At 36.5% G+C, this 13,405-nt stretch overlaps 1 protein-coding gene across 2 annotated transcripts in view; it reads left to right on the top strand.

Annotated features, from left to right (window-relative positions):
• The window catches only part of LOC142345669 (uncharacterized), a 710,383-nt gene that overhangs the window by 693,844 nt on the left and 3,134 nt on the right, over positions 1-13,405 (top strand). For both annotated transcript variants that reach the window (XM_075397884.1, XM_075397883.1), the window contains 3 exons: positions 863-1,111; positions 5,633-6,573; positions 7,157-7,325. In XM_075397884.1, the coding sequence (XP_075253999.1) occupies positions 863-1,111; positions 5,633-6,573; positions 7,157-7,325 (1,359 nt within the window). The remainder of the gene's footprint in view (positions 1-862; positions 1,112-5,632; positions 6,574-7,156; positions 7,326-13,405) is intronic.

Raw genomic sequence — 13,405 nt, 5'->3', positions numbered from 1 at the left:
GTTTAAAATAGGCCAGCGTTCAAATATGTATGCATTTTTATGACTAAACTTTGAAAATGTACCAACGGCTTTGTTTTAATTTTGGACTGCTACTCGATATGGGACTGAAGTTGTTTATCAAGTCAAATGCATATGCAGAAAACTTCATCTTGTAATGGAATTTTCATTTGGATGTGGTATGTTGTTTCTTAGTCTGGAAGCAAAATATTAAAATGACTCCAAATGTGAATTTTATCTTCTAAATTATAAGTCGTCAATCTTTGCTTAATTTTTAGTTTTGTATCATTTTTTTTGGCCGGAACGTTTTCTTTGGCTTTGAAAACATGCGCAATTGAGGACCGTTTCGTAACAGTTATAGTTTCGTATTCCAAAAGTCTGATCATTTAAGTCTGTAAATAAGCTTGTTGTGACCTGGCAACACGATAATATTTCCTGGGAATTTTTTTCGATTTCCACTATTGAACGAGATATCAAAACTAATTTTAATTGTTAGTTGCAGAATAGTTGTCGAATGCTGCATTATTGATTTATAGGGAAAATTAATTATTGCGCTCTATAAATTATCAATTACTGGCAGTAAAAAATGTTGTGCGCGAAAATCTTTAGAAGGGACAGCTTCTTCATGTCTCTGTAATCCCCAAATGTGGTACCTGCCAACTGTTATTACTGCCGAAAAATTTTGCGCTTACTAGACGCGAACAAAATATTTATAGTGTGAACTAATGCTTCCGTTGATTCTAAGCCGAAAATGCAGTGTTGGCTGCTTTATATACCACTGGATTTACCATCACCTTAATTATAGCAATACTCTAATTTATGTGATTCACAAAGGACATCTTGGAAAAAAGTTATTATGTTGCAGTTGAAAAGATTCTGGCTTTCACTGGTTCGACTGCTGGGATGCTGATATCTATGATAGTGCCATCCATCATCTACATGCGTGTACTCCCAAAGGCCGGTCCGAAGAAAGCCAAGCTGATTCTGTTCTGTGGTCTCATTCTCATGTTTGTGGGAACTTTGAATGTGTTGTCCACTTCTTCTAGTAGTACCGACTCTGTTACTCAGATTCTATATGAGAAGAGTCTGAGACGCCCTGATATGTTCAAAATTGGTAAGTTCGCACTAATTGTTTGACAGTTTGCTTATAGGCAACAGTTGTTGTTCAGCTTTATTTTCTAAAAGTGACGCTTCAATTCTAAGGCTCATTTGAACTAAATTTTCCCCAAACGTCCCCAAATCGGTTTCGCTATATCGTATTGACTATATCGTCAACTTCACAATCGGAAGCACATGTAGCCATTGTGATTTTTTCCTTGTAACTTTTTCTCTGGCTCTAATTGAAAAGATTTTTGAATTAACAGAAGTTAATTGAAAATTCTTGCGTTTGAACTTAAATTTAATGAAAGGACTATTTTACCATGTTCTTATGGTTCAATTTACTTCGCTTGATTTTGCTGTTGTTTTGTTGAACTATCCGTGCACAATTTTGAAGGTAAAACTTTTATTGCCAATATTTTAGGCCCATTGTTGGTAAATGTTTGATTTCAAGAGTCTATGCAGTATGATTAGTTGCAAACTCTCAACGAAATATAGCTTTGAATGCTCAAATTCGTTGCATGAATTACATACTCAAATGATAATTGGTTTAACTAATTGTGGATGGAAGGGGAATCTAACTTCCGCTTTAGAACATAAGCTTGATTTCAGAATAGGCCTAATTTGACATTTTGTGAAAGTATGCGACAAAATAATGGTCGAACGGCAGATCGTCCTTTTGTTTTATTCCCTAGCATTGTAAAGCCCCTTTTTACATGTATTAACATGTGTTTTGGAATTATAGAGATTAAGTGCACCAAATAGTCGCTGTGGCCTAATGCTGTTCCGCTGCGATTAAACAGAAACCACAAAAAAGCAGAGACAGGCTAACAACCAAATTCAATTTGAAAGGTTAGAACAACAAGGAGGCTCGGTAATGTGCGTTTGCATAAAGTTCCGACCCCGCTCATCCAAATTTTAGGCATAAATGTCTATCAAATGAGGAACAGATAGAAAACCCCAAAAATTCAAGTATTTTTCAAAAAAAAATGTGTATGAACAAAGATCGCCTTCGATGCAAATAAGTCATTGGAACAAAAAATGCGGACTTTAGATTGATGAGATCAGTAATTATTAATAAAGCAAGTAAAGACGAACATTAAAATCAAACAACAAATATTAATTACATTCAAAACTATGTCCATTTTAAAAAAAACTTACAAGCTCAAAATAGCGTCTGATAAAACTGAAACTAAACAAAATAACTTGTACTTCACTAGAAAACATATAGGACCACTCTATAAGAAGGCCCGGTAACAATCAGACAAAAAAGAAAAAAACAGCAAAGAAAAAAAAATGGCTATTTTTAAAAACAATTAATTTCAAAGGAAGGAAAACCATTAGATGGCAATTGAAAACGTCCAATAAATTTATGATCACATACATCTCTGTAGGAGGGCATTTGGATCCGTCATTGATCTTATTTTTTATGCGGTTACAAAAAGAACAACAAATAGAGACAACAAAAGAAATTCAATTGAAACTTGCGAGAAAACGCTGTCGAAGTCCTAAAGCCATATTTGGCCCCTCAAAATATGTTAAAATGAGCATTCCTCGAACGCCACAAAAGTGTTGTAGGCCTTCTCATTAATGAGAATAAGTAACAATTAGACCAAAAGAGAAAAAAGGCAAAATTAATTAACTACTTTGTTTTTTTTCGAAAACAATTATTTTCAAAGTCATGAAAGCCTTTAGCTACAAAATGAAATAACTAAATAGGTTCGTCTTTTCGTCCGAAGGAAGCGCTTGAGACCTTTAGAATTTTTCAGAATTTGATTATTCAGAATTTGTCGTACCTCTACAAAAAGAACGTTAAATGTAGACAAAAATCAAAAATTAGTTTACTCTTTGTGCGAAAAACCCGTGCCGAAGCTAGTAAATTCTTAAAGAATTCTTTATAAAAACATTAGATTTTGTACACTTGCACCCTCCCTCGACACCAATAATGTCATATGTGACCTGTAGTTGACGCGACTGAGTAACAAATAGACAAAAAGGAACAAAAATGCGAAGTTAAACAGCGTTAAAGTTTTTTTTTAAAACAATTATTTTCAAAGTCATGAAAGCCCTCAGTTAGCTACTCAAATCAGAATAAAAGCTCATTCATTCCTTCATGGGTTGCCAATGAGACATGTAATTATCCAGATAATTTCATACGACTAAGAAGACACATTAAAAACGACAGTTAAAACAAAAAAATTTAATTAAATTCTTCGAGATAGGGTTGTCGAAGCCGTTAAAACCATAATCTATGCCTTTCAAGACTTAAATGTTCAGTAGTGCCCTATTTTGAACGCCAATAATGTAATTTGTGCACTGTCAGTAGTGTGATAATGTGACAAAACGATAAAAAAAAACAGAAACGGGCCAATACCTAAAAATAAAAAAATTGAAATCTGGTAGTATGAAAGCCAGAAAACCATAACTTAACGATCGAAACCGTAAAAAAGATTAAAATCCAAAGAAAACAACTGGATGAAGACGCATTTCTCCTTGATGACACTAAGCTACAAGTTGACCAATTTAAAAGAAAAATAGTGGCGAAGTTCAATAAGCCATTGTTTTGTTTAAAAAGCAAATAGTTTTAAAAGTCAAAACGACCATAATTTTTCGAGTAAAGAAAATTGATACATGAATTTAAAACTGTTTAGGAAGCCATTTGAACCTATCAACAGTGAGCTTTGATGTGAATTGTTCTGTTCTTTAATTAACATAATAAAGCTCGAATTTTAAGTCCGACTGATTACAATCCGAATTATTTTTCGATTGTAACAGTCCAAGATTGGACCAAAACCAACCCCGCTATTGCTGTTCGTCTTTTTAGAACACTCAGTTGTTTCGAATGCTTTAGGTCTAGATAATTTGTTAGTTAAAAGATCAAAAATAAATACTGCGTTTTTGATAATCATAGAGTAAAGTTAGCAAAAACGGCAAAATTTTGATTCTATACTAGTCTCAATGGAAGTGGAAATAAAATAGGCTCTCTTTGTAGTTTACAAGGATTGCGTTTTGTTGTTTTTGGGGTGTGTACTTTTGGCAAATTTAATCAAAGTGGACTAAAATGCTTATTTCGGGCGATTTTTGCTGAAAAAGGCTGAATTTTGAAGTTTAGCCGAAATTTCAGCCAGAAAAATTAAATCAAAATTGTCAACAATACTTTTTTGTTGCTAAAAATAAAATTAACACTGCTATTGTTAACAATTATTTATATTTTTTAGCAAAATTGACTAAATTTTAAGGCAAAATTCCGGAAAATGTGAATGAAAACAATGGAAATCCGTCTATTTTTCACAAAACTTCAAACCTCAATAACGCCCTGTAAAATACGAAATTCAAAAAATATATATTTTTAATTCCATATTTTGCGCTGGACGGGCTTTTTAATGAAACCACTCACAACTCTACGATGAATATATCGATCAGTCAAAATTGTCTGAACAAAAAAAAACCATTTGAGTATATAGTACCGCCCTCAGGAGGGGTCGGAACAACTAGTGCTCAGCAGATTGTATTAATAAAGCTCCTACCTATTTTGGTAATTTTTGTATGGAACCGTTGTGTATCTGAACTAAGACTCGAAGAGATTATAACAAAAAAGTGGCCAATTAAATACGACTCCACATCGGTCGTATTTTTTGCTTATCCCGGGAGATTGCTATCAGCGGGCTTTTGTGACTCCAGTATTTTTATTGCTTTCGAAGGAAGTTTGAAGCAATTACTGTAACGTAGTGGTCTTTTTATGGAAAATTTTTTCTAGACCGCTTTTGTTCTAGAACATTTAGTGACTTCTCAAGTGACTTTTTCACGCTTCACTTCATTTTTAGTGATTTCAATTGCTCTCATTCGGATATAAAGTTTGCTGCTACTATAAAAGAGATTGTTAGTGGTTGAGTATTGAGTCCGTTGCAGCTAAGTCGTTGAGATGTCTGACTGCTATCCTGGAGGTGGCGGTTGCGAACCCATAGGAGGTCAGAGTTTTTGCATCCAAAAAATTCTGAGCTACCTCTAAATTGAATCCCCCCGCGTGTCGTTCTAGAACAAGTCATCTGACAATAGTCGGTTTGTTTTTTTAACAGCCGACGTCAGCCTCTCAAACGGCTTTTATTTACGCACTCTTTTTAATTCGCTTTACCTTTTGATCACGTTTTTTGTTTTACGTAATTCACGATTTTCATGTTTGTTACTTCACTCACTGTTTCAACTGAATGGATTTTAAATTCTTTCATGCATTGAATTACGCAATTTAGTGAATACGGTCAAATTCAGAAGAGCAAAATCAAAAGAGACGGGATAAACCGATAAAGCCGGGTCATTAAGTCATTGAGAATTAGGTTATCAAAGCTCATTAAAGTGTTGCTAGCTTATATCGGGTATTAAGTTTAGTAGCTTTCAGTTTAGAAGCTGAATTAAGTATAGTTTTAGAATTTGTCTCTTTTCTTTTTCTGTTTCAATCCCGATGTACATCAAGCGCGTCAACGGCGGCTATTTTCTGGCAATCTTCCGGCTATGTTTTTAATTTTGCGGAGTATTTTTTCAGATGAAGCCATCAAGGAGGACTACTTGAAGCAGAAAAAGTTGATCGAAGAGCAGATCGCAGCTCAAGAGCAGAAACTTGCCAAAGATGAGGAGGAGCTGAAAAAACGAAAAGAGGAGCTAGAAAAACAGAAGGTTGAACTGATAGGACAACCCAAGAAACCTAGTGATCAACAACAATCTGAAAATAAACAAAGTGACAAAGCGGGTGAAAATAAAGACGGTGCTCAGCCTGCTGATAGTAAACAAAATGTGCAAGCAGCCGATAAAAAATCTGACGGAGAGTCAGCCGAAAAGGACAAGAAGGTTGAGCAGCAAAAAGATTCTAAGCAAGACGGAAACATTGCTGGTAAATCAGATAAAGCAAAAGAGCTCAATAAGCCAGAATCAGATGAGCAAAGCGCTAAATCGGTGCAAAAGGACAGCCACTCAGAGGTCAAATCAGGTGAAAGTAACAATCATGATCCCGAAAGTGTGAAGAAAGGCGAAAGTGACAAAGTTGATGATAAAGCGGCCATCTCAAAAGATTCAGTCATCAATAACGCAGCTCAGAATAATGAAAATATTATCAAAGAGAAGCAGCCTGTAGTAGAACCTGAGGATAAAGTAAAAGCTGTGTTACCTGAAGCTCCAGAACAGATGGCTAAACAAGCAGCCGCTGAGAAAATTGTTGCAAAGCCCCCTGTTGTTGAGGTGGCTGCTCCAGTAGCACCCGAAAAGAATGACAACCCGCCAGCTCCAGCTGTGCCAGAAAAGAATATTCCGGTGGAGCCAGAGAGTAAAAAAGAACCAGCAAATGTGGAACCCGCAGTCATTAATGAAATGCCCAAGAAGGATGGTATCGGACAGAAACAGGAAGCAGTCAATCCCGCTGAAGCGAAAGGTGTCGTTGCCGATGACAAGAAGACATTGACTAACGGGGAACCTGGAGTACCAGCCAAGACGGTTAGTGGTCACTAAGTAATTTTGTTCGGTATTTATGGACTTCTGAACATCTGCCCAATTCAGGAAAAGAGTACATTAGATTTGTTCTTTAGATTTATGATAGATTTATGAAACTCTTGTTTCAAACAAATTTCAAACAGGCTACTTTAGCTCAGAGTGAAAGGCTTTCCGTTAATTTTGATTGATATTTAGGATTTGCTACGTTTAACCGTGAACTTATTTTCTCGTTCAAAATTCGGTGGATGGTGATAAGAGTGATCGGGAATTATAACTTTTTACAAATTATAACTTTTAAACTGCCGAAAGCCTTTAGTGTCAGAAGTTAAAATGCCAGAAGTTGCTATTTAGCCAGAAGTTGACTTTCGTCGTCTAAAACGTGCGTGTTTTGTGTTTTAAGCATGGTTACGTGACTCTGCAGAAGTCACTTCGAAATTCGGACTTAATATCTCGAACCGCTTCGCAGTTCTCGATAAACGCCAGTTCTCAGTGAATTCAAGCAGAGTCACGTAAAATTAAAATTGTTTTTTTTTTAATTAGAACTGTTTTCGACTTTTATAGTTTGCGAAACATAAACAATTTTCAGGGTGCCGAGGACGGCTTGTTGAAACAACTCAAAGAGACACAAGAGTTGCAGGAGAAGCTCATGATACACCAGAATGATCTCATCAACAAATTGGAGGGAGAACACGAGCCACATGCTGCTGGAGAACAACAGAAACCGGATGACAAGAAAGGAGTTGTTAATGCTAAGGGTAAGAGTCACAATTTCTTGTCTAAATAGAAGGCAGTAGATAGTGCCTAGAATTATTAGTGTGCTCAACCGCGGAGAATTTACGACGGCGAAACCAGGCATACGCTTGCTCATAATTTCTGGAGCATTTCATCAGAAAACTTCCCAACTTTTTTAAGCTACTAAACTGAGCGTAGTACTCGTGGTTAATTGCTCTCAAACAAGGTTTGTAGCAGTTATATTAGTCCAGCAGTCTTTTTTTGAGTAATTTTTCGATTGGCCGATTTTTCCTCTGACCCTATTGACTTTTTATCCTCAAAACGGAATAAACCGTTAGCACCCGAAAACATGAAGTTATCTTAAATCTTTTCGGCTCACCTGACTTCAAGAATTCGATTAGCCGAAACAGTTTTGAAGACAAGTTCATGGTGTGAAGGGTGGTTCTTAAGAGTTTGACCGCTCCCTTTGATCCCTCCTACCCGTTCAACCCACCCCCCCCCCGTTCACCCAACCCCGTGCCCCCCTCCCCCCCGCCGCGCTCACCACACGCCACTTCGATTAAGCTAAAGTTAGCCTGCCTGATACTTAGCTAGCTGATTACGAAGCCAATCGCTCGCCAGTCGCTTGAGAGCAATTTGCTCGACGTTAGTGGGTTCTTCTTCTTCTTCTTGTGTCGTGTCAATTGACGTTGACTGTCTGAAGGTTCCTCGTGTTAGCCGCTCGGAGTAGAACTTCGGTTTGTTGGATTCCAGTCCACTCCTTGATCTGGTCGAGATACTGTCTGCCTCGTGATTTTCTGCCAAGAATTTTGCCGGTCATTGCAAGATTTTCCAATCCTTGCTTCCTCATGATATGAGCAAAGAGGATGCCTGTCTCTTGGCTATTGCATTCATCATCCATCTTTTGGTCCCGGAGCGTTTCAAAACTTTTCTTCATATGTTACCTTGTCTGTCCGTTTGAATTTAAGCATTCTTCTCAAAAACCACATCTCCGTTGCCATCAGGGTTTCCTTGTCTGCGGTCATCAGAGTCCATGTTTCACTGCCGTAGAGGAGAATAGGTTCGATATAGCATCTAGGGATTCGTAGTCTCAGTTTCATGGGCATCTTCAGATTCACTAATACGCTTTTCATATCAGAAAAAAGATTTGTTCGCCTCTGCTACCTTTTGCCGGATGTCTCATCTGCTTTTGCAATCACATGTCAGGAGTGATCCAAGGTAATTGAAACGGTCAACTGTTTCGAGTGGCTGGCCATTCAAATGGATAGTTACCTTGTGATCTGTGTGTTTGCTGAAAACCATACATTTTGTATTCTTGCAGTTGATTTCCATCCCAATTTTTTCTCCCTTTCTATTAATTAGATCCAAAAGATTCTGCAGTGCTTTTTCGGAGGCAGCCATCCAGACAATTTCGTCCGCAAATCGAAGGTTGTTGACATTTATCCCATTGATCTTAACTCCTTCCTCTCCAGTGTCTCGCATGATCATCACAATCTTGATTTTTTGACTTGCTCATTTCCAACGCTTTGTCTAAGTCATGGTAAAATTGATGGGTCATCTCGATCTGCTGTGGATGTGGGTGCATAGACTTGTACAACATACATTTCGAATAGCCGAATGTTGAACTCTGCGGCTATCACTCTGTCTGAGATGGGCCAGTACCCGCTGAGTGATGCTGCCAGTTTGTTCTTCATGATGAATCCCACTCCTTTCCCAAACTTCTCCTCGGGACCCGAGTATAGCACTGTGTGATCACCTGAGACAAGTTTTCCATCATTTTTGTATCTCATTTCTGCTATACCCAGGACGTCTACCTTCATACGTTCCATTTCTTGCTTGACGTTCTCTAATTTTCCGCTCTGTGCCATAGTACTCACATTCCAAGTGACAATTTTCAGGTCACTTTTCTTGTTCCTTCTTTACTTTGACAGTAGATTGATGTCGTCCGGGGGTGTCCTGTCTACCAACACCGTTCCTACTGGGCGCGGCCTCCGGGATTCCGTTTACGCCGTTTCTCGTATGACTTTTAAGGGCCTTCATACTTCTTGGCATTTTACTGAGGTAGGTTGCCATTACTTTCGTCAGCCAGGTCCTCGTTAGCTCAACTTGCCTAGGGACACCAGGCGTACCATTCCAAACGAACGGTGTTACCCAAGTCTACTAGGCAAGTCTACCCAGGGGACACCGCGGGGAGGTGAGGTTGAATTTTGACCCCCGTTAGTGGGTTTAGTTTTTCATAGATTGCGTCGGAAAATCCAAAATTCAGATTGTTAGCTGTAGACTATCTATAGTCTACTGCAGGTATTTGTTTATCTGCCGGCTATGTTCACCAGTTAGAGCACTGAGTTAAATGATCGAAGAGAGAAGTTTTAAGTCTGAAACAATTTAATTGCTTTCCAGAACTTATTGCAATTGAAGAAAATAAGAGGGAATTTAGAAAAATGATAATTTTTTCCCAATTGGCTCGATCAACTTCAAGAAGTGCTTCGTACTTTTGTAGCCTACGTCAGCCTCTCAAAGGCGCTCTCCTTTTTTACTTCGTATTACTTTTTTTTCGTCACCACTTTCACGTTTGACTCGTCACTTACCTCACGCACTGTTTCAACTGAATGTTATTTAGAATTCATTCAGTCAACACATTTACTGGAATACGTGAACGGTCAAAAAGCGAAATCAGCAGAAACAGCGTAATGCCCGGGCGTTGCGACATAATGGTTTTACGCCGGTTGAACAGTGCATTATGTTACCAAAATTACGTACGGTATATAGCTATTAGATGTTCGCACTAAGCTTATTGTCCTCCAAATTTGAAGCTAAATTCACCATCCTTGTCGAATCTAGTGAAACTGTGGACCAAATCAGAGAGCATTTTTTGACAGTTAGAAAAATTTGGTTGTTTTGAATTCTCTCTTCATTTTCTACCGTTTCAATCACAGGGTTTGTCAGTGATCTCAACAGCGGAAATTTGCCGTCTATATCCCGAAGTTTCAATTGTCAGCTATTTCCCATAAGCTTCTTTTTAATGATAGTCTTGACTTTAGAAATGAAGGAAATTGACATGTGGATTTTTAAATTTCTTTGTCAATTCCTGGTCGCTCAAACTACTGATAGTAATGGCTGACTGAGCAAAACAAAATAACGTGAAGTGTAGGCATTAGAAAATGAGGGCAGTTTTTCCGTTTCCTTACACCGAAATCCGATGCGTGTTTACAAAGTGTTTACGAGAACCACGAATTTGATAACAAACCTCAAATTTTAAAAATTGTGGTTTTCATGTTAGACTGGTATATAAAAAATTACTCTATAAGTTGCAGTATTTTCTCTAGTAATATAGCTCTTTTTTTAAAATGTTTTATACTGACGAATATGTCTGGCCGACAAATTTTCGTTGTTTTGGTAGAAAGTTTTTTTTAATAGCCGCACAGCGACAGCTGGGGCTAATATTGGCCTTCTCTTGGTTTTTTTTATTTCGTCGTCGCGATTTTTGTTACGACCATATGACGTCACAACTACTTCAAATCTGCTTTTTGTTCATTTTTTCATGCAATTTCAACTGAAGTGCGTGCGTGACGTTGTTTTTCGTTCTTATTGGAGCGAGTTTTTTGTTCATTCGCGTGATTAAAATTTTGGTCACACTTGACTTACCTCACTCTCAAAAATGGCTTCCTCACTTTGAAATTGACTTTTATTTACTTTAATTCAAAGCGATAAGGCCAAATGGGTGTGTTTCACTCAAATGAAGGTTATTTGAGAGCAGGTAATAGAGGCAGCAAAAACTTATACAGATTTTTATTCAAAATATAACATATCAGCCTTCAATGAAAAGACGAATTTTTTTGTCTGTCTTTTTTACTGTTTTTTTTCAGACTGCAGATCTACGAAGCTTTTGCGGATGTTTTCTGGCAGTCCAGCTATCTTTGTTATAGTTCTCGAAGTCCATGTGCCATTGTCATTGGAAGACAGGATGATAGAACGAGAAATCGTTAAACTGAAAATCTTTGATGATTTTCATTGTGTTTCTTAACCACAATAAAACTTATTAAACACAAAATTATCTGGCTTAAGAAAAAACGAATCGAGGTAAGTATTTTTTCATTAAGTATTGTACTTAAGTCTCTTCGCCTGTCTGATTAATTTTACCAACAATTATATAGAAGATACATTTTTTGATAGTTATTGAATGAACAAGTCTGAGCTATCATAATTTTGAGCTGGATAACTTCCAGCTTTCTAATAAGAAATAGAACCTCAAACAACCCTCATTTCTTTTGGTTGTTTCGGATACTAAAAAAGCCGTCTTTCCAAACGAACTTCACTGCAAACTTGTGAAGACCACTGCAAACATGGTTTTATGGGCAGACAATTAATGCTAATCGTTCAAATTTGTGAAGTTTTGAATAAATTAACGCAAAATTAGCCAATTTTTCTAAGCTTTGAAGATTCCTCAAAAGGTTTCAATTGTGAAAATCTTTCGATTGCAATGATCAACTCCTCTGAACGTGATTTTTTAAAAAATCTTTTCATCAAAACTTTCTTTCGTTTCCTGCGGAAGATTGCAGTGATTGAATATTTTAATGTCATTTAGTTTTTAGATATCTTTTCACTGTCAAATTTGACTGTTTGTTCCGACCCCACTTGTGGGTGAAGGAACTATATACTCAAATGGGTTTTTTTTTGTTCAGTCAATTTTGGCCGATCGATATATTCATCGTAGAGAAATGTGAGTGGTATCATTAAAAAGCTCGTCCAGCCTAGAATTTGAAATTAAAAAGATTTTTTTCTAATTTCGTATTTTTCGGGGAGTTATCGAGGATTGACGTTTAGTTTGAATACGTGATATTTGGTATGATTTCGTTCACTTTTAGTGTAATTTTTCTTCAAATTACGATCTTTAAAAATTTTTCATTCAAAATTACATTTCACGCCAGAAAAGGAATCAATTTCGTATTCCTAATACACGAAAGATGATAAAAAGACTAGTACTTGTCTCATAGGGAAGTTTACTATAAAAAAAATTCGAACTCTATTTGAGAGCTGTTTTTTTTTAGAAAACTTCATATTTTTTAGGTCACCTAGAGACTGGTCACTTTTCATATCGATGTTTGGTTAATGATAAACTTGATTTACAGTAAAATGACACCTAATGAACAAAAGAACACTTTTTCAAGGAATCGCACATATTTTTTTATGGCTTCGACTCTGAGTTTTTGTAATTTTTAATGAAATTGTGATCTTTTTGAGGTTTTACTGAATTTTTGGAGCCCTATGGCATAGAATCGTTGACTAAATGTGCAATGGGTTTCGTAATGAGCATTAGTGAAGCTATTCAGTGCTTTGATTGGACAGCTAATGGTTGTTAAGACTTTATACATAACTTTTCAAATTTTTTTTTTAAACATTAACCGATCATAAACCTATTTCTGTAAACTGTAAGTCAGCCTCAGTACTGACAGGATCCCCTTCCTTTCTAGTGCAACCAAAACTAATTTGTTTAACAATTCCATCTTCTAACTATTGCTTTTATGACTTCGATGCCACAAGATTTCAAAAACAGTTTTAAAATTTTTGAATATTTCCGTATTTTTGAATCCTTTTGAAATTTTTTGACATTATCATAATTTGTATAGCTCCCGTTGGTTTAGGGAAGACTTTCAATGGATCATAGATAAAGTTTTCATGAAAAGCTTACTGTTTAAATGGCTTCGACACTTTCTTCTCGCACTTTACTGATCGATTTTTTTGGTTTTTGCCTGTATTTGTTGTTGTTTTCATAGTCATAAGACCTATTGTGATATCTTATTGATTACCCATGCATGACAAACATCTTTGTCTTTCTATCGAGTCTTGACTGATCGTATTTATTGGCCTCTGTTGAAAGCTATTGAACTTATTGTCTGTTAAGACTTTAAAATTATTTTTTCGAAAAAACTTTTGAACATTTACCAATTTTAAACTTATTTTCATGATTTGTAAGAAATTCTCAGCAATGACCAGAACCCTTTCCTTTCTTTCTACAGAAATCTGAGTTATTTTGGGTACCGTTTTTTTCTAACTCCTGGTTTTTTGGCTTCGATGCCACAAGATTTCAAATAAAAAATTTTTA

Source organism: Convolutriloba macropyga, chromosome 9, assembly GCF_964194025.1.
Source record: "Convolutriloba macropyga chromosome 9, txConMacr16.3, whole genome shotgun sequence".
Lineage (NCBI taxonomy): Eukaryota > Metazoa > Xenacoelomorpha > Acoela > Convolutidae > Convolutriloba > Convolutriloba macropyga.
The sequence above is the reverse complement of the archived record's forward strand: the minus strand, read 5'-3'. Positions and strand labels throughout refer to the sequence as shown.